At 43.0% G+C, this 27612-nt stretch overlaps 1 protein-coding gene across 2 annotated transcripts in view; it reads left to right on the forward strand.

Moving 5' to 3' along the window:
* The first annotated feature begins 371 nt into the window (after positions 1 to 371).
* Positions 372 to 27612, forward strand: part of ABCB10 (ATP binding cassette subfamily B member 10) — a 37243-nt gene continuing 10002 nt past the window's right edge. Inside the window, exons 1-10 of one of the 2 annotated variants that reach the window (XM_075924727.2) lie at positions 960 to 1070; positions 6036 to 6133; positions 12058 to 12258; positions 12985 to 13187; positions 15848 to 15982; positions 19416 to 19562; positions 20645 to 20780; positions 21770 to 21865; positions 24779 to 24988; positions 25668 to 25747. In XM_075924727.2, coding sequence (XP_075780842.2) covers positions 12096 to 12258; positions 12985 to 13187; positions 15848 to 15982; positions 19416 to 19562; positions 20645 to 20780; positions 21770 to 21865; positions 24779 to 24988; positions 25668 to 25747 — 1170 coding nt within the window. In that variant the 5' untranslated portion in view covers positions 960 to 1070; positions 6036 to 6133; positions 12058 to 12095. Of the gene's footprint in view, positions 1071 to 6035; positions 6134 to 12057; positions 12259 to 12984; positions 13188 to 15847; positions 15983 to 19415; positions 19563 to 20644; positions 20781 to 21769; positions 21866 to 24778; positions 24989 to 25667; positions 25748 to 27612 lie in introns of both variants that reach the window. The other variant, XM_075924726.2, reaches the window with a different exon arrangement.

Genomic DNA, 27612 nt, shown 5'->3' on the forward strand with positions numbered 1-27612 from the left:
TTTTCCATTGTGAAAATGGGGATAATAGTCCATTGCTACTTTTTGAGAGTTTGAGTTGAGGTCTACCGTCTGAAGGTGGCAAGTACCATATGTTAAGTACTATTTTATGTTATTGCTCACTAGCTTCATGGTCTGAGTGCGGTGTCAGGAAGAGGGTGAAATAAAATGTGTTAGTTTCTAAAGTGCCCCAGCGCTACTTGTATTTTTAAAAGTAGGTTTTCAAAACCTGAGGGTGATTTCACCATTGCTTGGCATCCTCAGGGGCAGCGAGGGGAGGCTGCACGTGCCAGGATGGGCTCTGCTGCCTCCTCCGCGACTGGGGAAAAGAAGCAAGGGGCGGTAACCTTTAGCTCCAGCTGCGACGCCAAAATGAGTCGCTCCCGGCCCTAGTGCCTGCCGCTGCCTTGTGCCCTCCCCTCTCCTGTTTCAGCCGAGAGCGGCTCGCTGCTAAGGCCCCGAGAACGCGACGAGGGGCTGGGGAGCACAAGGGCCAGGAAGCAGCCGGGCAAGCCGAGGCCGCGGGGGCGAGCCGGGCAGGGGCAGCAGGGGGCGCTGGCTGGGCCCCTCGCGCCTGGCCTGGGCGGGCAACGATGAGCAGGAAGCCGCAGCCCGGCCCTTATCAGCGGGCGGCAGGCGGGGCCGGGCCCCGGACCCTGCGCTGCGGCTCCATGGGCGGCGGGGGGCAGCGGCTCTAGGCGCCTCTTCTCCCGCGCCGCGCGGCAGGGCCGAATAGCAGCAGCCCGGCCTCCCCTGCCCCATGGCGGGCTACGCGCCCCGCCTACCCCTGCTGCTGCGGCGGCTGCCGGCGGCCTGGGCTCGGCCCGCCCGGCTGCCCGCGAGCGGCGCCCGGCTCCTGCTGCTCTCGGCCGGCAGGTGCGGGGCCCCCGCCGAGATCGGCCCCCTGCGCTTCCTCCGCGGCGGCGCCCCCCGCTCCGCGTCCTCCCGGGCGGCCGGGACGGCGGCAGCGGGCGGGGAGCCCGAGCGGCGGGGCGGCCCCCGGGGGAGCGGGGCAGACTCCGAGGTGAAGAGGCTGCTGGCCCTGGCGCGGCCCGAGCGCTGGAGACTGACAGGTACCTGCCCCTGCCCGGTCCCGCGGCGCTGCCTGCCCCTCAGCCATTGTGACCTGCCCTGCCCGCTACAGTCTGTGCCCCCCTCCCCGCGTGGCACCTGCACCCCCTTGTCACAGGGCCCCCGATCCTCGCATGCAGCTGTCCCCACAGTCCCCACATACCCCTGGCACCCGGCCCTTACCCACAGAGAGGGACGGGGAAGGGATCAGCACAAGGCTGCTCACTTGTCAAGAGTCACAATCTTTGTGAGCAGGTGAAGGAATAATGTAGTGACACTAATGTAGACTTGGAGTAGAAATGAGTCTCCAGGGGATAATATATCGTGGGTCGCCCTTTTCTGCAGGGGTGGGGAACCTAAGGCCTGGGGGCTGAATCCGGCTCCTGGCTTGCCTGGATCTGGCCCCTGAGGCTCGCTGCTCCCCCCCCCCCCCCCAGCATTGGGGAACCCACACTGGCACACAAGCCCCTCTAAGGGTCCCTCCATGGGTATGGAGTGCCAGCTCCTCACTGTATGGGGGCAAGCCCCAAGCCTCTCTGTCCAGAGTCAGGCAAGCCAGAGCTGATCTAATCCATGCGCTAATCTCTGTGGGCTGCTTCTTCACTCAGGCTCCTCCCCCATCAGAGTGCTGCCTTGGAGGCTTTTCCACCGCTGCTCCAATTGGCTGTAATCATGGCCAATAGGAGCAGCAGGGGATGGTGCTTGGAAGCAGTGGGGGACATGGGCCATGTGCATCCCTGGGGAACTACACCAGGTAAGTGTTCCTGTCATTGCCCAGACCTCCCACCCCAAACCTGCTTTCTGGCATCCCCCTTCTACACTGAACCCCTTATTTTTGGTCCACTTCAGAGCCCCTGGGGGCCAACAAAATCTACTAGCCTAGGCCCCCTTTGGCTCTGGTGTGAGGGGAGAGTGTCTTTGTGATTCTGTCAGGGACCATGTCCTTGAGATTTTTTTTTTAATGCTTTTCACTTTTGGGTGACCCCCAACTGATTTTTTTTTTATGTGGATCAGTGGCTCCCAACCCAAAAAAAGATTCCTCATGACTGCTTTAACGGAAGAGGTTTGCCATGCTGCCTTGCATGGCTGGCTGGTGATGCAATGCAAAGCTCAATTGTTTAGCTTTGCACAATAGCTATATTTTGAATGGGAATTCATCAGAGGCAATGGCAAATAGTGGAAACACCTTAAAGGTAAAAAATTAACATTCCAGCAAGGCTGGGGTTTGCCTTTTCTGTGGATAGAAACAAAAGGCTGTTTCAGTATGATACAGAAGAGGGAGTAAAAGTCATATCCATTCACTGAGGAAACCCCCTTGTGGAACAGGGCTGGAACACTTACGCTGGAAATTGGAAGGTTTCTGACAGAAGAGTAAGGTTGTGGGAACAACTTTGCAATAGAAGTACTGGGGATGAACAACCTAATCACTGTTAAGATGAGGGATGGCAGATTTATGAGCAATATTATGTGATGGGGTTGCCTGTGATAACAGGAAGATTGGATATGATAATCTGTTTCTATAACCTATTTTCTTTTTTTGAGATGCCAAAATGATTAATCTAAATTACAATTAAAAACTGACATTTCAGTTAAACTGCTCATTTAAAATCACTAGAATGGTAAATGCAAAGCTAGAACATTGCTTTTTAAAATTCTGCTGTTTGGTGGCCTATAGGGAAGTGGATTTGCTTAAAATGTAGGGGTGGGGAGTTGTTTGTTTTTGTTTTTTAAAACCTCTTCCACCTTTAATACCAGGTTTTGGCCTGAAGCAATTTTTTTTATATTGCCAAGTTACAAATGATTGGCATCCTTTTGTCTGCGGGAGATAATGGGAATTGCAAACTGTGATGTAGATGGTTTGCAATGGATCATGTGACTGAATAGTACAGTCCGAGATTTGGTCTTTGGCAGTTATTGTGTCTTGTATGTGTCTTGGTTGGGAGCTGCTTGCTTCTTAGACTCTGCTCTCTTTAAGCTGTAGGAGCCAGACTTTGTCATGGATTTTGATGCCCTGATCGAGACAATGGTGTCACTTACTGTGATCACTTTCCAAGATTTCCAGTTGTTCAGGGTTGGCTCCAAATTATTTCATGTTTCACTTGCATACAGAGGCAGCCCGAGTCGGGCTGCCAGCAGCTGGTGCCCCAGGCAGAATGTGCGATCGGCACCTTCACCTCCACAGCCCTCAGTGGCTTGATGCCATCATTGGGCGCCCCGTTTAACGCAGTGCCCTAGGCAATGTCCGAGTCGGCCTATATGCACGGGCCGCCCCTGCTTGCATATGTTTTTATAGTGAACTGTGGGACGGTCTTGTTTTCTGTAATAGCTCTCCATATAGCATACTGATACAGCGGCAGCAGCGTGGGGTGGCAGCCGGCTCCCTGGGACCTGAGGTATAACCATTTGGGTAACAGATAAGCTCATGCTTATCGGTTTCCCATTTAAACGGGTACGCTTTTACATCCCTACTTCTAGCTGGCTTACATTTAGGGTGATTAAAAGAACTCCCCTCTCCTGATTGAAAGAACTCCCCTTTCCAATACAACTGTTTTCTGGCTGCTGATTATGAGAGCAAAGGCCAGACCAGCACTTCAAGTTGTCCATGAGTTCTTGTAGATCTTCATTGTGGGTAATTAGAGCAGCATTATTAGCAAACAGAAGTTCCCTGATTTGCACCTGCCAAGTTATAAACACCTGAAAATCATTAACAATGAAAATGTCTGCAGTAATTTAATTATAGGAGAAGTAGCAAATACAATTGTAGATGCTTCTGTAAGGGGAAAAATGAAAATTTCCCGTGCTGTTTTTCTTTTTGCTCATAACTTACTTTTTTTTTACTAGGGTTTACAACAATCTTGTTACTACTGTGGGTTGGGAAATTGACCCTTAAAGACTTTTTTTGTTGCTTGGTATTACTTTTACTTTTATTTGACAGAGTTTTTTGTACAAGGATAGAGGTTTACTGTTTGGTAACAGATTTGCTGTAAAAGACACTTTGGATATAAAATGCTGGTTAATTCCTTCTTCTAAATTCTTAGCTGATACAAATGGCAAACAAATGTTTTAATGTCTATACTAGAAGATTTACTGGGCATTGCTTGAGTCTTTGAGGGCAAGGGACTGGCAGTGTGGGGGTGCAGGAGTCAGGTAAAGAGTTTTGGGTGTGGGGGACTCGGGGCAGAAGGCTGAGGATTAGCGAGTACAGGAGTCAGGGTTGGGGGTGAGGAGTGGCTCAGGGCAAGGGAATGAGGGGTACAGGAGTCAGAGCATGGGGTGAGGAGGGACTCTGGGCAGGAGGTTGGGAGGAGGGGGGCTTAGTGGAGGGATTTGGGGGAGCTGTGACCCTGTCCTGTGGCTTTCAGTGGGGTGGGGGAATGGGTGATCACGCACCTTGCCTTCAGGCTTCTCCCCAGAGCCAGCCTGAGATGGGGGGAGGGCTACAAAGGCTAGCCTGGGGGGTGGGGGTGAAGGAAAGGGGCTGTACAGGCATCTTGCCCAAGCAGTGCTTCCTGGCCTGGCCTGGCCTGGCCTGGCGGCGGGAGAGGGGCTACACAGGCTGGCTGAGGTGTGCAGGCAGGGGCCATGCTGGGGATGGGGTGAGCTGTGCCTTCTTCAGGGGTGGGATGTTCTGCCCAGCTCCAGCAGTGGGTCCATCGGGGCTCCTCCCCTCCATTTGGCGCTGCGGCTGAGGGCTAGAGGGAAGAGGTTTGGGGCAATATGGCAAGCCCTGGCCCCAGCTAACCACTCTCTTCCTTGTGCAGCCACCTCCCTGTGATCACTCTGTAGAACAGCTGTCCCCCATGCTTGCCGCCCCCAGTGATTGTTGCGGAGCATAACTGTCCCTCCAAACAGACCCCTTCCTTTTTCATGTTATGGAAAACAATGGAATTTCAGGCACATCCCATTGCTTTAAGGATACGGGGAAGCTGCATACCAAATTTGGTGGTTCTTCCACTTACTGTTTAGGAAGAGTTCTTGAACAAACGGACTCATGAATGGATAGATGGATGGATGGGTGAACCTGTGGACATAGACAGATGCACAAACTCTCCAAAATATCTACAGTATATAGATTATGTACAGTTTTGTTTTATTGAAGTAAATCCCTTTATTAGACATAAAGGATAGTGACACCTCTCTGACACAGCACATCCGTTCAAATGTTAATTAATGTTAATTAAAAATATGAGTACATGCCAAGTAGAAGATTTACTCCAGAGTTATTCTGTTGTTTTGTACAATGAAGTTACAGGGTTCTTAATTCTGTAGTGTCTCCAAGTATTAAGAAGGGTAACTACTATAAAGAAGATGGCTTCAGGATTCCTTGTTTACCTAATTGTATGAGATCAATCAGGTGTCTTCAGCTATCTAGGATGGCACCTAGATCACATAAGTTTAAAAACAGAAAATATGAGATCAAGATTATAAGGGTATGTCTAGACTAAGGTTTTTTTTGAAAGGAGAGATGCAAATTAGCACCAAACTTGCATATGTTTTTCCATTGGATTTTCGAAAGCGGGTCTTTCGAAAGTGAAAGCAATCTGGATGCAGTTTTTTCGGAAAAAACCCTTTTTCGAAAAAAAAAGCTCTTCCTAAAAAAGGAGGTTTACGTGGTTTTTCAAAAAAGTTTTTTTTTTCTGAAAAAAACATGTACAGGCTATTTTCACTTTAGAAAAACCTGCTTTCGAAAAGGCGATCAGAAGAAGATATACAAATAGTGCAAAATTTGCATATCTCCTTTCGAAAAAAAAAAAAACACCTAGTCTATAAGTACCCCAAGAGTTAAATATAGAAAAAAATATATGAGATCAAATTCATCTCCTGGAGAGAGAGGATGTATTAATTATAAAACTGATATGCTTTATCTTGCATTGTGTTCTAAGTCCTAAAAATGTCTTTTACTTCAATTTCTTTTGTTTATATTCCTGATCATTTCCCATCTCATGTGTCTTCTGTGCTTTGTCCAGTCCTGCACCCTGATTATTTGTACTGGTTGAACCTCTCTCGTCCGGCACCCTCGGGACCAGACCGGTTCCAAATGAGAGAGTTTTCTGGATCACGGGAGGTCAGTGTTTTCTAGCAGCATTACCTACACTTCCACTGCTTACTGTGATTTTAGAGGACATTTAGGGGTACATTAGAGCTAAATAACAGCACAAGACACTGAGAGCTACTACTGGAGACTGTAAACAAACTTTACGAGACTGTGGGAAACTTGGCCACACCCATGAAAAGTGGACATCTGGCTAACTAAAATCATTCTGGATGACGGCTGTTTCTGGATAAGAGAGTTCTGGACAAGAGAGGTTCACCCGTACTTCCATTCCTGAACCTGGATGCAAAACTAGAGAGCTACGTCTACATTGCCCCATTTGCACAAGAACATATGCAAATGAAGTGTGGCGATGAATATTACCATGCCTCATTTGCATATTTAGTGAGCTGCCATTTTTGCGCAAGATGGAGCAGTCTACACGGTTCCTTTTTGTGCAAAAACTCCCTCTTGCGCAAGAGCTGTTATGCCTGAAAATAAGCAGCAGAACAGCTCTTGCGCAAGAGGGGTTTTTTGCGCAAAAGGGCAGCTCATTAAGTATGCAAATGAGGTGTGGTGATATTCATCGCCACACCTCATTTGCATATGTTCTTGCTCTCCATTAAAGAGTGTATCTCTTCTCTGTAAATACTCAATGCTTATTTGCTCAGAGTAAAAGACAAGTGTTTCCCCATCAGGTTCTTCAGAAAGTGAGTAATGTTTTGCAGTTGCGTGCTCGTTCACCATACTCACTTCCCCATAAGTGGCCATAACAAATATTGATCTCATCACCTTCTGTTCATGCTGATAATTTTATTTACTTTTCACTTGTGGCAAATGACACTTTCTCATTCTTCTAAAAAGCTGTATAGAATTGCAGGAAGTGGTTGTTTTTATATCTTTGCAAAGGAAATTTCAAAGCCTATAAAACATTTAAAAAAAATCTTAGTTAAGGAGTAGTATTATCATAACTTTATCCATGCTAATTTTTCAGACCTACAATATGTATCTCTGATCTTACTCAGAAATTGGTCTCCGATGCACTTGTTCGGTACAGGCAGTCCCCGGGTTACGTACAAGATAGGGACTGCAGGTTTGTTCTTAAGTTGAATCTGTATGTAAGTTTCAGCCGCTGCTGAAACTGACCGCCAGTTCTGACTTACATACAGATTCAACTTAAGAACCCCAAGTCAGCTGCTGCTGAAACTGATCAGTGGCTGATTCCAGGAAGCCTGGGGCAGAGCAACTCTGCCTCGGGCTTCCTGTAGTCAGCGCTGGTCAGTTTCAGCAGCGGCTGACTTGGGGATGCCTGGGGCAGAGCAGCTGGGGTGCTGCTGGGTTGCTCCAGTAGCACCGCTCCTCGCTCCTTGGCGCTACTGGACCAACCCAGCAGCACCCCAGCTGCTCTGCCCCAGGCGTCCTGATTCAGCCACTGCTGAAACTGACCAGCAGCGGCTGAATCAGGACCTGGGGCAGAGCAGCTGGGGTGCTGCCAGGTTGGTCCAGTAGTGCCCAGAGCGGCGCTGCAGGACCAATCGGCAGCGCCCCAGCTGCTCTGCCCCAGGATCCACAACAAAAGCCTGGTCTTCTGGGGGGGGGGGCACACTAGCTGCGCCCCCCCCTCCAGCAGACCAGGGACACAGGGAGCAGAGCGGCAGCAGGGTGCCGTGCCTCTGAGGCTTTGCTCTGGCAAAGTCTCAGAGGCGAGGGACCCCACCGCGGCTGCGGCTTCAGTCCCGGTGCCTGTGGTCTCCTGGGGATGGTCCCCAGCAGACCACAGGCACCGGGACTGAAGCCGCAGCCGCGGCGGGTTCCCGTGCTTCTGAGGCTTTGCCAGAGCAAAGCCTCAGAAGCGCGGGAACCCGCCGTGGCTGCAGTTTCGCTCCCGGTGCCTGTGGTCTGCTGGAGACAGTCTCCAGCAGACCAGGGGCACCGGGAGCAGCTTACGAACGGGGCTTTCTCGCCCTGGAGCTCGCAGGCAGCAATCCGCCACCTCGACCTCCGGGGCGAGAAAGCCCCGTTCGTAAGTGCGGATCCGACATAAGTCGGATCCGCGTAAGTCGGGGACTGCCTGTAGTTTGATTTCTGGATGGGGATCACATCTTCTGTTTCTATAATTACAAGAGATTCAATAGTACACCTGTATAGAAAGGGGCTATCAAATGAGCCAAATGGCTTTTTGTTATGGTGTTTTGTAGGTATTTAATAACAAAGGTATGATGTTTTTAAAAAGTAATTCAATCAGCAGTGTGATTTAAGGTGGTAGTGATCCTTTAAAAAATTGTGGTTATAAAAAAGCATGTTACCTAAGTAATTAATCTTACTTGTTGATTGTTTAAAAATTAATATATGCAGCTCTCTCCAGGAATATACTTTTGTCACACCAATAGAATTGAGTAAGTTGGGGAGATAGTGATAATAATTAGATGTATATTAATTGTGTGTTTTATTCAAGTTCATACTTGCATTACTCCCATTTGAAATGTTTAATGGCAAAACTAAAAAAATAGGAGTAATATAGTACTTTGTATGATATTGTACGCTTAAAGGTTTCTTATTTCAGTTCAACACTGTTATTTGGAAACTCTGCGTTTTTAAGGCTGAGATAGAATAGCCTATATATCTTAAGAGAACAAAATTGACATTTAAAAAACCACATTTGTAATAAAATCTATATCTATTATTAACATCTCCTTCTACTAAAATGGCATACTGTAAATGCCTAACTTACTCTTATACTTTCATATTGTTTGTTGGTACCATGTTCTGATCTCTTTGTCAGACTTGGGGACAGGTGAATGTGTGGTATTATAGACTGTGAACAACACAGTAGTCGTCTGCATATTGTTGGCATCTGAGCCCATGAAGTGTTACAACTTCTACTGGTAGATGCTGTTGTGTGGATCCCTGTAATACGCCACAGATAATAGACCCAATGGCAGAATTGCTTTCTTCTGGATTTGTCCTTTGAGGAAAAACTCAATCAGTCCCATAGTAGGGATGTTAGATATCGGGTAATTAAATAGTTGAGAATTCTTACTGGTTACTCGACTATTGTATAGACCCCGGGGCGGGGGCAGCAGCCAGTGTGCTCCAGCCCCTCTCCCAGGGAGCCCCTGCCACCCCACTCTGGTGGCTCTGTATCAGAGGCAGAAGTGCAAGGTGTCATGCAGGAGCTGGTTCAAGAGAGGAGCCAGTTTAAAAACCAGCTCCCCTCGCAGACCAGTTGTCTGCCTCCCAGTGCTGCTGTCTCTGATACAGAACCAGCAGCGTGAGGTAGCAGCAGCCCCTATCTCGGGGCGGGGGCTGGGCTCCCCGCAGACAGAGGCTGCTCAGCCTCCCACAGAGCAGCCTCTGTCTGTGGTAAGCCTGGGCCTGCTGCGGACAAAGGCTGTTTCACAGCAGCCTCCCCTGCTTCCCTCTGCACTGCTGCCTTTAGGGTTGCCAGGTGTCCGGTTTTCAACCAGACAGTCCAGTATTTGAGCTTTCTGTTCGGGAAACAAATTGAGAAAATATAAATGTCCGGTATTTTCTAAATAAGATGTAATGTAGATTGTGATGTAATGTCAAGTGTGTCCAGTATTTTTGTTGAAACAATCTGGCAACCGTAGCTGCCTCTGTATCAGAGGCAGTAGTGTGTGGGGGGACAGGCGACACCACGGAGCTGGTGTTGGGGGGAACCAATTTTTAAGCCAGTTCCTCCCAGCACCAGCTCCTGTTTTTCCCACTCCCCCTTGCTGCCTCTGATACAGAGGTAACAGGGGGGAAGGAGAGATGCATGTAGTCAACAAGATTAACCAATAAGTTGACTACATGTTGACATCCGTATTTCATAGTATAGTTTTTGGATACTCACCACTTCTCTGAGATGGGATAACAGTATTTGTGACTGTACTGACAGCTGTGGGGAAGTCTAAGAGTAGTGTGAGTACAGAATAGATCTTTTCCCTTTTTCCATGCAAAAAAGAGCAGCCACTAATACTGTTCCAGGTTCTAGCCTGAAACGCGACTCTTAGGCTCAAGGCTACTGGTGTTAGACAAATGTGTGAGGATGGCTAATTGCTTGCTACTCAACTGAATTAATTTTATAAAGATCAAATGAGTACTTTAAATGTGTTTTTTCTCTGGCAAATGGTTTGTTTGTAGTTCAGCAGTTTTCACATTAAATATGTGTAGTTTTCAGAAAAGACGTTTTTTGCTAGCTGTCAGCCCTGCAGGCTCAGCTTGGTTCTGAAAATAAAACTCTTGTTCATCTCCAATAATAAAAGTTTTTTTAGGCCAAATTCTGGCTTCAGTTGCACTCGTGAAATCCTCGTTGCTTTCATTTGCCATTCACAATAGCACAGCCTTGTTGTCACTAAGGTTGTGCTTGTGATTTTACAGATGGCCCTGCAATTTAACACTTCTCCTCATGTGTGACTCAAAAATTCAGCAATTAAATTCACACTTTGAGTTGTATTGTTTCTGTGGGCCTGGCAGCAACAAATGGTAGTAAAAATATATTTTTGCCATCAAAGCAGAGATGACTCAATGCACACAGGGAACAAATCATCTCTTTAATGAGGATGCCAGTTGTACAATTATTTTTCACAATATTCCTACGTTTCAGTTTCTTGTCTACTCTACAGAAACTTCTGAAAAAATAATACTGGAAGCTCTAGTATAGATAGGCCGTTGGCTGCTGACTGTTTTCACTGCTGTTATTTATCCTGTATGGTAGCAAGTCTAATCTGCTTTATGCTGAAAAAGATGCCAGCAGTTATTGGGTTTGTTAAAATAGGGATGACATTAATGACTGAAACTTGTCCAGAGCTTCGGTAGTATAGAGAGTCCCTGAGGCAGTGAATACCTCACTCTCAAAGTGAGAAATGTTCTCCTCATAAACATTCTAGCTGTTCTTCCATAGTGAGCAGTACAGAACTTTCAAGATCAAAAAAGGAGCAGTTGTAGTTTTTGTTCAGCCCTGTATCCTGCCAGTTTCCCTGGCAAAATAAAGGGCAATCCAAGTGGAGGGGAAAGTTTGAGCCTAGACATATTTTCTCAGGTGCTCACGAGAAACAAGGCAATACATAACCCACCAAAATATTCTAAAAGACAGCTGATGTAGTAATAGGTGGTTGCAGATGTTGCTCTGACAAGATCATTTTTCTGCTCACTGAGGCTATGTCTACACTACAGGGTTTTTGTGCAAAACCTGCGCAGCGTCCACACCTCAGGCACGTTTTTGCACAAGTAAATTTACAGTGAATCGACAGAACAGAGGCATTTTGTGGTGTAGGTATTTCTCTTTCCACGAGGATTAACTCGTTTTTGCACAAGAGCTCTTGCGCAAAAAGGTGTGTGTGGATGGGCAACAGGGTTTTTTTTACACCAAAGCACAGGTGTTCTGGTGGCTATTCTGTGAATAGCAATCAGAGCTTTCTTGTGAGAGAGCGTCCATGCAGTTTGGACGCTCTCTTGCACAAAGTGCATGGCTTTTGCCATGCACTTTTGTGGTGTGGACGCACTCTTGTGCAAGAAATCTTTGCAGAAGATGTCTCCCGCAAAAAGCTTTTTGCGCAAGAAGCCTGCAGGGTAGATGTAGCCTGAATGTTCTTTCACAAATGGGTATACTTTTTTGTTCCATTACATTTTGGGTGATGGATTGTGTTTGACTGAACAGCTAAGACACACCAGCTTTGTTTGCAAGAGAGAGTCTTATGTTATGCTGCCTGTTTGAAAATATATCCAAGTCTTCTGTATTAGCACAACACACCTTCCTATATACAATTTTGTTGAGACTGGTGCATTCAATAATCAGTGTAAAATTGAATTTGCAGTATTCCATTCAAGATGTAAGAACCAAAATAGAGACCTAGTAATAGAGAGATCTCAAGAATGAATAGAAAGTAAAGGACAGTTTATATGTACTATTAAATTTTACACAAACTGAGTGACTTTTTTTGGTTTGTTTTCAGCTGCTGTTGGCTTTCTGACAGTTTCCAGTGTCATCACCATGTCTGCCCCTTTCTTCCTGGGGAAAGTTATCGATGTAATTTATACAGATCCCACTGGAGATGTCACTGACAGCCTGACCAGCCTCTGTGCCTTGCTAAGTGGAATTTTTGTGTGTGGTGCTGCTGCCAATGCTATTCGTGTCTACCTCATGCAGACCGCAGGTAAAAATAAAATGGGGTCAGGAGGTTGTCTCCTCTTTGCCATAGAAACAGAGTATTGTCTAATGATCTGAGAGAAGACCGTGAAGCTAGTTGAGATTTTTCTGACAGAACTGTTAGTGTATTTTATCATGTCGAAGGAACAAAGCAATTCAAGAGTAGGCATCCTAAGATAGTTAATTCATTTTTATTTAATGTTGAGAGATCTTAAAACTCATTTTGTATAGATCTCAATATTTTATAAAATTGTACCATGACTTCAACGTTGCAGAACCTTGTACAGTAAAACTCCAGTGGTTCAGCATCCAGTGGTCCGGCACTCCTGATGGTCCGGCACCATCTGGATCCCGGAAGTGCTCCGGGCAGCCGGACAATTGGAGCTGCTCTGCCCCCGGCTTCCCTGATTCAGCCACTGCTGAAACTGACCAGTGGCTGACTCGGGGAAGTCTGGGGCAGAGCTACTGGGATGCTGCCGGGTTGGTCCCACAGTGCCAAGGGGCGCATCCCCCCACTCCACCGCAGACCTCTCATAGCCCCCCCCTTCCGATAGTCTGTCATATTTGATAATCTGGCACCCCCTGGGTCCTAAAGGTGCCGGATTATTGGAAGTTTACTGTATTAATCTTGTATGAAGTCAGGAACTTGTGAGTGTGTTGTGTGTATCCTGCATGAAAATTTTTGGTATATCATGACTTGCTGGAAATAGTGAACCTTTTTGTTCCTTATTAGGACAAAGAATTGTGAAGCGACTTAGAGCAACTATGTTCTCTTCTATTCTGAAGCAAGAAATTGCATTTTTTGACAAAACCAGCACAGGAGAATTGATTAACCGCTTGTCTTCAGACACAACACTGTTGGGACGTTCCGTGACTGAAAACCTTTCTGATGGACTACGTGCAGGAGCTCAGGCATCAGTTGGGGTTGGAATGATGGTATGTATGTCTGTCATCTTCTGCCCCTCTCTTGTGCTGTTTGCAGCAGGTTCAAGGTTGTGTAGCTTACTATCCAGTAACTGCTGTGTGTGTGAAGGTTCTGTAGTTTGCTGTACAAACTGTGTACTTTGTAGAGGCAGATCTATTCTCCTGTTTTCTTAAAATCTACAATCCCATTTTTTTTGTGTACTATATTGTAATAAACTTTGCTGGCAGCCAGTTCTGAGTCTGCTACAAAGTGGAAACCCATGATAAGAGAGATGGAGGAGGAACTCTGTGTGTTTTTTTTTTTCTTGTCTGAAAGATCAAAAGTGAACTGTTTACTGCATTTCTTAGGTCCCTCCATTTATATATCACCAAGAATTTAGCTGTTGAATGGCATTATCGGGTGATGGTTACTGTTTAACCACTGGCCTGGATGGGCTAGAACAGCTCCCTGCATGATGCGAACAGAGGGCTGCTCCAGCCTGGCTGGGCCCACCATGCTTTGGTTGGAGAGGTGCTCCAACCTGGCTGGCTGGCCCACCCCTATTTAAGAGATTATCCAATTAAACATAACATTTAACTGGTTAACTGATTAAACAGGATTTTACATCCCTATAATGGAACCTTTGTTATTGACAGTAATAGGAGCAGGAGTGGGCACTTAGCCTGATTGAAAACTTGGTGAAGCCATGCAGATTGTGCCAAAAAATCAGTGAGCAGGATTAGACTTAAATATCAAAATACTGATAAGAATTTTGCAATGGGTAAGAGACGGGCAATGGCTTGTGTAGGTAAAAGATCAGTAAAGAGTTTCAGGGATACACAGCAAGTAAAATACTTTTTGATGATGGTCAGTTTTAGCTAATAAAAAACTGACATGTCCCTTTTGCCCCCTGTTGTTTATCTGGCCTGAGTTTTGTTATGCTACCCTATCTCAGAGAATTGGAAACTTGGTGGTAATCCTTTTAAATGAAAAGCATGGTTTTCTGGTGTCTGTTCAGGAAAGACAGACAGGAAAAAAGAAGGGCTTTCTAATTTGGTAGTGCCAGCAAAGTTGAGTTTCTGACTCTATAAATATTTAAAGCATTAGTTAAGTCATTTTATCTCTGATAAAATATATGGCTTTCAGTCTTCTGCTAAAATAAATGTAAAGGGCCTTGTCCCACAAGATAGATTGCCTAAGAATATTTTTTTTTATTGATTTCAGTTAGGAGTTTTGCTTAAAAATTGCTGTCATGGCATGGTCCTATTAGGTTAACAAGAAAAAAAATTACATGGATTGAAAGGCTGTTGTAAAAATGCCTTATAGCCTATCATATTAATAATACATCTGTAGGATCATTTTTTAAATGTATCTGGAAATTTCTTCTCAGAGCATCAGAAGGAAAACAACCAAGTGAAATAACATGCAGCAATAAAAGAAGTACGTTAAAAAAAGCCTTCTTTCAATAGTAAGCTACTTTTGCATAGCTATTTGGATGCTGCTTGTTAATTGTGGGAGATGATATTATAGGACAATTAACTAAATCCATTCTTCTGACACATAAGAAAAGTAAATAGAAACTACCTTTGTTGGTACTGCTAGCTGGCCAGATGGTAAGGAATATTGGTGGTCTTTCATTCATCCACTTCACTAAAATACCATGCAGTATATCTGTTCTCTACATGCCTTTACCCTACGGATGTAATTAAGTAGTTGATTAACTCTTAAGCAAAAGCTTATAGGTTAATGTTATAGATTGCCCCCTCCAGCCCAACAGTAAATTTTTTAGCAGGCTGGCCAGCAACCCAGCTCAGGCCTGGCTCTCGCTACATCTAGGACCTACCCGTGCTGCGGCTGCATTTAAAGCGTATTAGGAACTAGGCAGGCAGGCAGCCTGGCTCCGTTCTGGCTCGTGCCGGGTCTGGGAGCTCAGCCCTTTTCCTCCCCTCTCAACCCGGGAGGGGTTGCTGCCACCCTGTGCTGCTGCCTCTGTATCAGAGGCAGCAGTGCAGGGCGATAGGCAACTGGTCTGCGAGGGGAGCTGGTTTTTAAATTGGCTCCACTTGCAGACCAGCTCCCGCCTGGCACCCTGTGTTGCTGCCTCTGATACAGAGGCAGCAGCGTGGAGTAGAAGGGGGCTCCTCAGGAGTGGGGCTGGATTGCACCCACCTCCCAGGGACTATAAAATAGTTAAGTAATCGATAAGAATTCATGAGGTTAATTGACTATTCAATTAACCCATATTTAACATCCCTACTTTACACCAAACTTACTCTTCAGTATTTCATTGCTGATGGTGATACTTCGTGTTTTTGTAGCACCTTCTATTAAAAGATCTGAAACCTTTTATAAATATTAAAAAGTTACGCCTTTTAACACACTTGAGAGAGAATCTCTTCGTAAAATGACAATTTTAGCTAAGTGAATTGGCCAAGCCCATATATCAAAGGAGTAGCAGAGTCAGAAATTGAATCCAGACCCCTTGATTTGCAGCCCTTTGTTCTAAGTAGATAACATTCCCCCACTGCAATAGAGGAATAGGCATTTTGTATGTAAGAAATAAGACAAAAGTAATTGTGACCACATTAATTTTACAAAAGTCTGTTAGAAGCAACTAGACTGCAATAAGGCTCTACTAGTTTGTTTATTTGTATACCAAAATATTAACCTCATGGATACTTACTTCTTCCAGTTTTTTGTCTCTCCAAAACTTGCTACCTTTGTTCTGAGTGTTGTGCCTCCTCTGGCTATCATAGCTGTGATTTATGGAAGATATCTGCGGAAACTTACTAGAATGACCCAGGATTCCCTGGCAGAAGCAACACAGGTAATCTTGCTAAGAATCTTGGGAGATCATGTTAGATAGCATTAATCTAAATAATTAATTGTAGGGTTGAGAGGTACTGTGGGTAAAAATACCTCTCATTTCCTGAGCCAACCTATATCTCAGTACTAACATTCACTTTTAAAGAGCTTTATCTACAATGGAGTATTTAAGATCATACAAGATGTAGGAATTCTGCTGAGGAAATTGGGTGCTTTCTAGTATGAGGGAGAGAAATGTTGACCTAGAGCGACTATTTCTCTTCTTGGACCAGAGTATTGCATTTAAGATTACTGGAGTTGCTCCAGCAGGGCTTTTTAATATAAGAGGTAGCAGGCAGCTAGTCATTCTTTGTGAGTGGTCTTTGATGTTGTAACTGACCCCATGCTCCAATGTGGATCGACCTGAGCCAAGATGTGTTAACTTCCAGGGCATGATGCAGAGATCCTCTTTTCTCGTAGACAATTGATGAGGTGTTAAGATACAAGTTGGAGGAACCTGGTTAAGGGATATATTTATATATCCTAAACTTAAAATACTGAGAAGATGGTAGCAATCTCCTTCGAACAAACAGTACTGAGGAAAAGTTCTAGCTGATATATCCACAGTCTTCATCTTTATAAGCCCTGGACTATCATAGTTACAGACTCCTTGGCAAATTGACTTGTGAAGAAGAAAGATTAGCCTTTTGTTCATCTCTCCCATCCAAAAGAAGCTGATCTCTTTGTAAACAGATTGGAGATTTCCTAGTAATGAGTACTTTGCCTCCTATGCTGTGCAGAGGTTGAAGAGGATCTAAAACTATACCATTTTCCACTGTTTTTGTTCTTTTTAGATATTTCTCCAAAATCCTGTCTTGTCTCTTGTGCTGGAGCATTGTTCTGACATAAGATCATGTTGGTGCCCATTAGTAAGCATAGTAAGCAGTCTGATTGCATTTGGATACTTCTAAAACTAACTTATTTGTTCATTTGGAAGTGAAATTTACTCAATTGGAATTAATACATGGGCTAAATTCATACCTACTGCAACTGCATTGAAGTGAATGGAGTTATGCAAGCAATGAATTCAGCCTTTTCTATTTAGTACAGTATATATTGGAGTATTTGTTTTGTTTTTAATTCAAGTCATAAGAATAAAGAGATGCCATACTGGGTCAGACCATGGTTCATCTTGCCCGGTTTCCTGTGCCCAGCAGTGGACCGTATCATAGTTGCAAAGGAGCATCTAGAAGATGGTGATTATGGAATGATCCATTTCTGTCTTTTGCTTCTGTTAGTCAGAGGTATAGGGTTACCACGAGCATGGGGGTGCATTCCTGCCCTTCTTGGCTAATAGCCACGGACAGACCTATTTTCCATGAACTTATCCAATTCTTTTTTGAACCCAGTTATACTTTTGGCCATCACAACATCCCATGACAAGGAGTTCCACAGTTTGGTTGTGCATTGTATGGAAAAGGTACTTCCTGTCGTTTGTACTAAATCTGCTGCCTGTTAATACTGTACAAAAAGCAGGGCTGACCCAATTAAGTTATGTGTAAAAGTAAATGGCCTTTCCCTATTCAGTTAATTTAGACCCCATCATTTTGTGTGTATAGGTGGCATTATTTTTTCCAGTCCACGTTGCTTTGCGCTTATCTACGTTGAATTTCATCTGTCATGTTGATCCTTATTTCCCCAGTTTTGTGAGGATCCTTCATAACTTTTTGCAGTTTACTTTGGACTTAATTATCTTGCGATTCCTATATTGTCTGCAAACTTTGTCACTTAATTATTCACCCCTTCTTTGTATCATTAATGCATATATTGAACAGCACAGGTTTTTGAGGGACTTCATTGTTCACTTCTCCCTATTGTGAGCACTGACCATTTATTCCTACCCTTTGTTTTTTATCCTTAAATCAGTTACTGACCCATGAGAGGACCTTCTCAGTTATCCTATAGGTACTTAGTTTCCTTCTGAGTCTGTGGACAGGGAACTTATCAATGACTTTCTGAAAATCTAGGTATAGTACATGTTATCTACTGGATCACCCTTATGCACATACTTGTTGACAGCCTCAAAGAATTCTTAATAGATTGGTGAGGCATGATGACTTCCCTGTAGAAGAACCACGTTGATTCTTTCCCAACAAACTCTGTTTTTCTGTCTGTCTCTGAGAATTCTGTTTATTAGTACAGTTCCTACCAATTTACCTGGTACTGAAGGAAGGCTCGCTGGCTTGTAATTGCCAGGATCGACGCTGAAGCCTTTTTAAAAAATTGACATTACAGTGGACACATTGATTTGGGACAGTATTTTGTCACCCAAAAAGAATTATAGTGCTAATGTGGGATTTGGCCCCCATCCTCTGCAGAAAAGATTAATGCAAATAATTTATTTGGCTTTTTTGTCACGGTTGTCGTCTTTGAGAGCTCTTTTACCATGTTTGTCATAGAGTGACTCCACTGCTTTTTTAGCAGGCTTTCTGCTTCTGATATGCTTGCAAAAACAAATAGTAATATATATTTTTTTACCCTAAGCAAGTTTCTTCTCAAATTCTTTTTTGGTCTGCCTTATATTTTTACTACTTAGGATTTCACTCCCACATTTTAAAGGATATCTCTTTACCCCAGAAGCCTCCTTTGTGCTGTGGTTTAGCCATGGTGGCATTCTTTTGATCTTCCTGCTGTCTTTTTTTATATGGAGTATACATGTAGTCTGAGCCTCTATGATACGATGTTTTTTAAGTACTCTCCATGCTGCTGGTAGACATTTTACCCTTGTGACTGCTCGTTTTGATTTCCATCTAACACCCTCACTTTTGTCACAATTACAGATAATGATAAATAAACTTTAAACTCTTTTTTTCTAATCACTTGGCACAATCCTCTCATACTAATACTCAAGCTAAACCAGTTTTGAAATTTTAATTTTCATACTACAGTAGACTTCCAATAATCCGGAACCTTTGGGACCTAGGTGGTGCCGGATTATTGGATATGCCGGACTATCAGGAGGTATTATAAGCTGGTTATATATATATTGTATACATTATATACTGTATATAAAGTGTTCTTAACCCTTTTTATTGTACATACTGTATACAGTAGACTGTGATGTTTTAGTTTTTTTAACCCTTTTTTACCCTTTTCGCCCGGTTCAGCTGCTGCCGCTGTTGTCTTGTCTCGTTTTTTGCCAAAGCTCACTCACTAGGATTTTGCCATTTTGATGCCGGACTATCAGGAGTGCCATACAATTGGATGCTGGACTATTGGCGTTTTACTGTACCTGTTTCCAGCTTAATGGAATTAAAAAACAGAAGTGAAGGAAGGGCAAAATTGTCAGTGGTAGTCAGATTAGGATAGTTGTATTAATTTTTACTTTCAGGTATTCCAGAACATGAACCTACCAAGTGAATCGGTGTGTGTTTTGTTTTTTTACTTTAATATAGTTAGCTGAAGAACGTATTGGAAACATAAGAACTGTTCGAGCTTTTGGGCAGGAGATGACCGAAATGGACAAGTATATAAGCAAAGTTGACTATGTGCTGCAGTTAGCTAAAAGAGAGGCATTAGCTCGAGCAGGCTTTTTTGGTGCGGTAAGTATTTTATGGTATAAGTGAAGAATGCACAGAATATGATCGAGCCCTGGCAGCCTATGATCCTTTCAATACACAAGGGTGCTTTCAAACTCTTGGATGTACACATACAAATCAATTTACTGTCAAATGGATTCCCATAAAAGTGTAAGAACAATTAATTCTTTTAGTGCTTTTCCTCTTTGTATCACTCGGTGAAGCAGGGAGCTGACTACCAAATTCTACTGCACTTGCAAAGTCATGAGGCTTAATTCACACCTGTAGTTTACACCTCCCTGCACCAGCAGAGACCTCTGTCTCACAACATATTCAAGTTTGGGTAGGACTGGTGATGTATATGCTGCCACCCTCCCTCAGGTTTTTGCTTAGGGGACCATATTTCTAAATTATGTTTGGAGACTCCTTAGGTATCCTGCCAGAGAGAATGGTGCAGGTGATGCCCTGAAGTAGCTCAGCCTAGGGTTGTCTTAGCCATGTACAACTCTTAGGCCCACACTGGTCATTGTGTCCCCCAGCAGCGAGAGAAGTGCTTGTGTTTTATCAGATTCCTCCTGAATACATTTCTACTGTCATGGGCCCTTTGTTTTAGCTGGAAAAGGTGGCTCATTTTTTTGTTTTTATATTTTAACTGGAGGAGGGAGAGAGGGGAGTGAGTCTTATTTTGGGGTTTCACTTGGGTTAGGCCATCTTATATCTAATAATTGTTGAAGGCACTGCATAATTTCTTCTAGAGTCCATCACAGCTGTTCCTGAGTGGGGGAAGAGATGAATTGGTAATGATTCAAAACTGTCCTTTGCTGATCTTCAAGCACCTGCATTCCAAACCCCTGTACAGTAGCATTTTGCATTGCTATTGGATCACCACACTGATTATGGATTTCTCATTCTAAGAAACAAAGAAAAGTTAGGAAACTAAACTTAAGCAAAATGCAGTCCTGTAAAATTTTAAGATTATATGAAGGTCCACTTATTATGGGAATAGGTTTTAAGCCTTTACTTACAGTATTTTATAAGATGTAATCTCAATTTATACAGGAAGATCCAGGTTTTTCTTCATTATTTTTTTTTTCTCTCTTTCCCAGACTGGGCTTTCTGGGAACATGATTGTCCTTTCTGTTCTGTACAAAGGAGGATTATTGATGGGTAGTACCCAAATGACTATTGGTGAACTCTCTTCCTTCTTGATGTATGCATTCTGGGTTGGAATTAGCATTGGAGGTATGGAATGTGAATTACTCAACCTAAAACATAGGTTAGAGACTTTTTTTGAACGAAGGAAAAACATATTGGTTTTATAAACAGAAGAAACTCTCAAGTGTTTTGTAATTCTTTAAATGTTTCCAGTTGACCAATAGAGCTTACTAATACAGAATTTTTTTCTGTGATGATTCAGAAATATTTTCCAGTAAGGTTCAATCCATGTTAATGGCTTTTAATTCATTAAGACCAAATAGTTTCAAGCTAACTTCCAAGAGAGTACAATGGTTAAATTTTTCAAAGTGCATTTCTTCAGTGTCTGTTTATACTACTAATTTTCCTTTAAGAAGTTATTTTTGTAGCCTGTGATGTGCTTATAATTTAAACAAATATTAAGGTTTTTCTCTGGAATAACATGTTTTGGTCTCTGTTCAGAGAAATGATTTTACAAAGAAAGGCATGTAGGAATAAGATGTAATTCCAAATGGATAATTGTCTAAAGCTGCATTGGATTTTTAAGTGTCAGCAGAAGAATGTTGTGGGGGATTACCTTCTAGTAGTGCAAAGGCAGAAAAGGCCATCTCTTTTCTTTCCTCCTTTGCTCCTCTTCCCCTATCTGTGAAGATCAGAATCTGTAATCTCTTGACCCACAGACTAACTGCTCTTCTTTAGGGAACAATCATCAGTATTGCACACAGGCCCGAAGGAAGATAAGGTATTTCAAATAGTTTGTCAACTGCTTAGAAGAGTTGTTTTTAAAGTGAGTCTGTTGCTTCCGATACATGATTGTGCCTTGTTAGTTTGAAAACCAATACTGACTCAGTGTTTCTGGAAAGGCAGTGAGATATATAATTACATACTTTATCTTTCACTGGGCACCTTTACTAAGTGTGTCTTTATGTTTCCCATGATACTCAGAATTTTGCTTGTGAGTTCTAAAAACTGGGTTATGTTCTCTAATAGATTGTCTTTCATGTTCCTGAGTGATGCATATCATTGTTTGGTTTTAGGTTTGAGCTCTTTCTATTCTGAGCTTATGAAGGGATTAGGAGCTGGAGGACGTCTGTGGGAACTTATCGAGAGGAAGCCAGAACTTCCATTTAATGGTGGGTTCTTGTTTCATTACCATTTTTGCATTAGTGTTGTCTCTGGCTGGTTACCAAGCATTTAACAAGAGAATGATATTACTCAAAATGAACACCAGCTTTAAAAGAAGCTAGACTCAGTGGAAATCTTTCTTGGCTACTGTCAAAGTATCTGGAGCGGCTCGAAAAAAGTACCAGCCTAATGGGTAAAGCTGCAGGGCACACACCTCAAAAGTTCTATATTTACATTTCACCAACCAAGTATCTAGTGTGAGCTCTACACTACAACAGTAGTTCATCTCCTTGGGTACTCTGATCTTTCGTGCCACCTAAGTAATATAGCCATTGTGATAGATTATCTTTTACATGAAAAATCACAATAATAATCAAGCAAATCAATAAATCTCACTCCCAAAGGACCAGTCACTTACCTCAGATCAATTGCACTTTAGATTCCACAGTACATAACCAAAGACAATGCTTGTAGCCCATCCTACAATAAATTAACTAAAGATATATTAACTAAGAAAAAAGTGAGAGTTCTTTACAAGAGTAAAGCGAGTAAACATACACACAGAAATTAATTATAGTCTTAGGCTCCAAAAGGCAATAGAAGCTGCTGTAATATACAAATTCTATAAATCCTCTAGGATTAACCTATGCCAAGCACTAGTGATCCCTTGCTCATGCTTAGAAATCCTGTCTTTCCAAATCCGAGCAGCATAGAGATGCAATTTCTTCCTTTCCGGGGATTTTTATTCCCTTGCCTCAGAGATCAAGATGCTGGGACACGTCACCACGCGTGTCCCCTCTTCACGGGTGTGTGGCAGAGAGTGGAAGGGAGATTAATCAACTTTTTTTTTTTTCCATCCTCTGATGTTCCACAATGTTTATCTGGTATCCATGGGCCTTCTTTTTTGGTGGAGGAGATGACATCGGCTGTGGTAAACTAGTATTTCACACTTGGAAACATTTTCCCCTGATGGTGGGAGTTTACAGTTTCAGACCAAACACTTTAATATTAGACCTTGGGTTGCAGATATTATAAAACATAAAATTCTGTGTATAGCTTTGATATTTTCACCATATATTGCGATAAAAATAAAGGAAGGATTTGTTGCATCAGACTTCCTGAATTATTGAAGCACTACTGTTCAGTTTATGGCAGGCATTCCAGAATAACCGGAATCAAGGAGAGAATTTTTACTGATACAGTAACAATTGTACTAAATAACTTAATGTTGTTAAATTGCTGTGGAGAAAATGCATCTTTAAATGAACTCTTAATAAAATTTATACATTAATCACGCAACTTAATATTAGTATCTTTGTGGCTTAATGTTGGAGAAGCAGTTTGACTCCATATGCAGCTGCTGTTGATGGAGCAACTACAGTTTAATTAAATGAAGATAATAGAATGGGAAAGAGGAAGAAATTTTAGGGGAATAGAAAGTGAAACACAGAAGCATTACAAATGCAGTTAAACTTGCTACAGATGATCATTTATTACTATACTCACCCTGGCTCTTGTCTGGCTACCTGCTTACAAGTTTAATCTGAAATTTTATTGTGTTTTAATTGTAGGGGTCTTGACTGAAAAAGAAGTTGTGGGAGGGAGGGAAGATCACAAGATTATTGTAGGAAGGCTTGCAGTACCGTTATCCTTACTTGTGCGCAGCTGCTGGTGGCAGAGGTGCCTTCATAGCTGGATGGGTAGAGAGTGGCGGCTGCTGGTTGAGAGCTCATTTCTGAAGGCAGAACCATCGTCGGCAGCAGTGCAGAAGTAAGGATGACATGGTATGGTAATGTCATCCCTAGTTCTGCACTGCTGGCTGCAGAGTTAGGCCTTTTCTGGCCTCCCAGCTCTAACAGAAGTTAGGGTGGCAATACCACGAGGCCTCTTCCCCTGCCCCCCCCCCCCAATAACTTTGCAACCCACTTTTGAGTCAGGACTTCCTCCCTCCCCCCAGTTTGAGAAACGTTGCTCTCCCCTGAGAAATCTGTAGACTAAGAGCACATAAAAGTCCAGATTTCATGGAGGGAGACGAGATTTCACGGAATGTGACACTTTTTCTTGGACTTTAATATGGTAGGGCCCTAGTTATACCCATCAATAGTATAACTGTAGTAAATTACTTTCGCTGCACCTATTGCTAGCTCCCTCTTCATTTTCCATCCTCAGTGAACTCAAATAATGTAAGGGTTTTGTGCAGGGGTTTTAAAGTTGGTGTACTCTGTATATATTTCATAGGATTTACTAGGACCGTTACAGCTTGTGATCCTTTAAGTTGTATATATTTATAAGTTTTCTCCAGTATTTTCTTTTAAAATATTTGTTCAAGTTAAATGCTGTTTCAAAAAAGAGAAGGTGACGCTTTTTCTTTGACCTTATATTCTCAGTAGTTTGTTCTGGTATTTCACACACTGAAAACTTTCAGTTGTTAGTGAGCTGTTGCCAAAGGATGCTATATTTATTGGTCTGTGTTGAACACTGTTCTGCCGTGGAGTGCAGTTAGTTCAATCAACTATTCTATTTTGTTTTCAACATCTGAAAAATGCTCATTGAATTCAAACAAGTCACTAATCTGGAAGCAGAGTTGTTCCACTGACCGCTTGGCTGAGAAGCTAACACACTGAATAATCAATAAAGATTAAACTGCATTTGTTGGCAAAAGTGCAATATTGTACACTGGGAGATTTAGCCTCCATGGGTTACATGTTCAAAAATGATGGAGAACCCACTACAGTTTTGCATAACAAGATATAGCACCCAAGTACCTGGTAAATTGATAATGTGAGCTGTAGTTTGGTAAATATTGGTTGACTCGGTAGTTGTCATTAGGTTTTATGGGAGTCTGCACTGCCATTGTGAAAGGTTTGGTATATTTTTATTGTCATTCAGCTTCCTCTGTATTTGAATTCTTCTTCATTCAGATGGAATCGTGTTAAACAAAGATCTGTTCAAAGGTGCTTTGGAATTCAAAGAGATCCACTTTGCATATCCAACCCGCCCAGAAATTTCAGTTTTCCAAGACTTCAGTCTTTCTATTCCAGCTGGCTCTGTTATGGCAATGGTTGGCCCCAGTGGCTCAGGCAAATCGACCATTGTATCTCTTCTGTTGAGGCTGTATGATCCCATCTCTGGTACGTTTATATTTTACTGTAACTGCCTTTAGAAATGGTAAATATTCTGAATCTAATGAAACAAATTACCAGGGGGGTTCAGAGTTGATGTCCAAGCCTGAAAGCTATGCAGAAGCAACACTCTCCCCTATAAAGGTGAGAGGGCCTTGCATTACTGGATGTTTGATGCAGCAGTTTTGTAGTGTCCTGTCTGTTTCATGTAGGCACAGTTATTGCAGCATGGGTAACACTGATGTGATAATAAAAACTAATCTGTGGAGTAACCTGAGCCAGTCATTTCCTCAAGAGAGGGAGAAGAATAGGCTTCACGTGTTTTAAATAAGGAAAGCTCTGTGTGTGGCATGGCCCTGCTCCCTCCCCACCTGCTCTAAGAAGCCAACCGTTCCAACCTTCAGCCCGTGCAAGGACAGCCACTGTAGGTGGCCCCTGCACCCAGGGCAACTCTGTGGAAACTCTTCTTCTCCCCCTCCACATCCCTACTTTCTTTCTGTGAGTGTGATCTTGCCTTGCATATTATAGAGTGCCTGAAAAAGGGACAAGATAAACAAATGTCCCTTGAAGTTTTCCCCCTTTGTAGGAGAGAGTGCATTTTTTATGAAAAATTTTTATTTTCCTGCACTGCTTTCTGCCTTTTGTCAGTATCTTATATCCCGTATGAAACAGTGTTTCTTAATTTAAGGTACTATCACTGTCGATGGCTTTGATATCCGTCAGTTGAATCCAGTCTGGTTCAGGACTAAAATTGGAACAGTAAGTCAGGTAAGGAAGAGGGGAATATATACATGGAAAAAGAAATCTATGATCCATGACTACTGTCTCTCTCATTTGGTACTGCTGGGGACTTGTTTACATAGAGATTCAGTGTGCAGCAAACTGGTGTAAGAATCTACAGCATACTACTTTGTCGTGCACTAACTAGCCATGTGAACCCTGCTACCGCACATTATAATTTTGTATTGCACTGAAGATTCAAACCCCTACCAGATTGTTGCACGCTATGGGCAAGTCTACATTTAAAACACTGCATTAATGCAGCAGTAGTGCTTTAATGAAGGCATTCTATGCCAGTATAGTTAATCCACCTAGAGATGTAAAATCCCATTTAATCAGTTAATTGGTTAAACATTATGGTTAACTGCTTGAATGGGGGCGGGCTGGAGCGGACCCCTGCCTGCAGGATGGCGTGGCGAGCTTGTCCCCATCCCTGGGCGGGGGTCTGCTCCAGCCTGTCCAGGCTGCCAGTTAACCATAAATGGTAAACATCACCCGATAAGACTCATGCTAACTGGTTAACCATTCACATCCCTAAATCCACCTTCCTGGGCATCGGTAGGTATGTTGATGGGGAAAAGCTCTCCCATTGGCACAGTGCTGTCAATGTAATTGCAACACTCAGGAGCTTGGATTTTTCACACCTATGACCTACATAGTTACACTGATAAAGTGTATGTAGTGTAGACCATACCGAAGTCTCCCTGGAGACTAGATGTTTGTGCCCCTTTCCCGTGAAAAGGAAGAAACTCCTTGCCCTCTTAAACATTAATTAGTCACTGTCAGGTTATACTATATTCTAAAACAGTACATTCCCAATTAATCGCAAACTGCTTGTTCTTTGGTCTGATTCAGTGTATGATTGTATAGATTAGATAAGTAGCTCCTGAAAGATAGCGATCGCTGGTAAAATACCTGTTGTGTAGAGCAGTGTTTCTCAACCTTTTTGATACCAAGGATCAGCCTGCGGCCTTCCAAAACTGTGTCAGGGAGATCTTAGGAACCAGTGCTGATCCACAGACTAGTCATTTAGAAACACTGGTGTAAAGGACTGGAAAGTATATGGTTACAAAACTTAGAACACGTGTTACTTGATTTTCTTGGGACTCTCTTACAAATAGAGTCAAGAAAGGACCTCCAGAGGCTAATGTTATAGATATGCATGACTGCCTAGTTCCATGACTCCCGTTGATATTAATCAGAGTTACCCAATCTTGTGCTTACATGCTGCTTTGAAAACTTACCTTCTATTGTCTAATCCTTTTGTTTCATTGCGTACACAGCTGTTTACATTATAAAGGCATGGTCATATGACACTGTTGGGGCTTACTTTTCCTCTAATCCACCACTCTAAAGGGACAACTGAATGTTGGAAGTAATGCAATTTTTTTTACAGAAAATCTTCATACCATGATTGATTGGCTAGCTAACTGGGATATCACAGCCCAGTTATTTTTCTAATCAAAACTTACTTCATATTCCAGAAATCTATATTGCAAGACAGTATCATTGAATATTCTTCATGTTGGAAGAATCTCTCTTTTTCCTTTTAGGCATGTCAACATTTATCCTTTCTTGATTTAAAAACATCTCACTCTGTCCAGTTTTGAGTTACTGATAATAAACATTACAATACGAAATCTTTCTATTTCATGCAGAGAGCATTCTTATCTTATCCTGAACCTCTTTCCATTGTCTACCATTTGACTTGGGGGTATTTCCTTTGCCTTTTTAAACTTTCTTGCTGTTTCAGTACACAAAATGTAAGCAGACTTAAGAAGAAGAGATGAGCTGTAGATGCAAAGACTATTATACATGCTATCCTAGAAAGTTGGGGGTTCTGAATGAACAGC

The sequence above is a fragment of the Pelodiscus sinensis genome, chromosome 3 (genome assembly GCF_052426305.1).
Source record: "Pelodiscus sinensis isolate ZL-2025 chromosome 3, ASM5242630v1, whole genome shotgun sequence".
NCBI classification, from domain to species: domain Eukaryota; kingdom Metazoa; phylum Chordata; order Testudines; family Trionychidae; genus Pelodiscus; species Pelodiscus sinensis.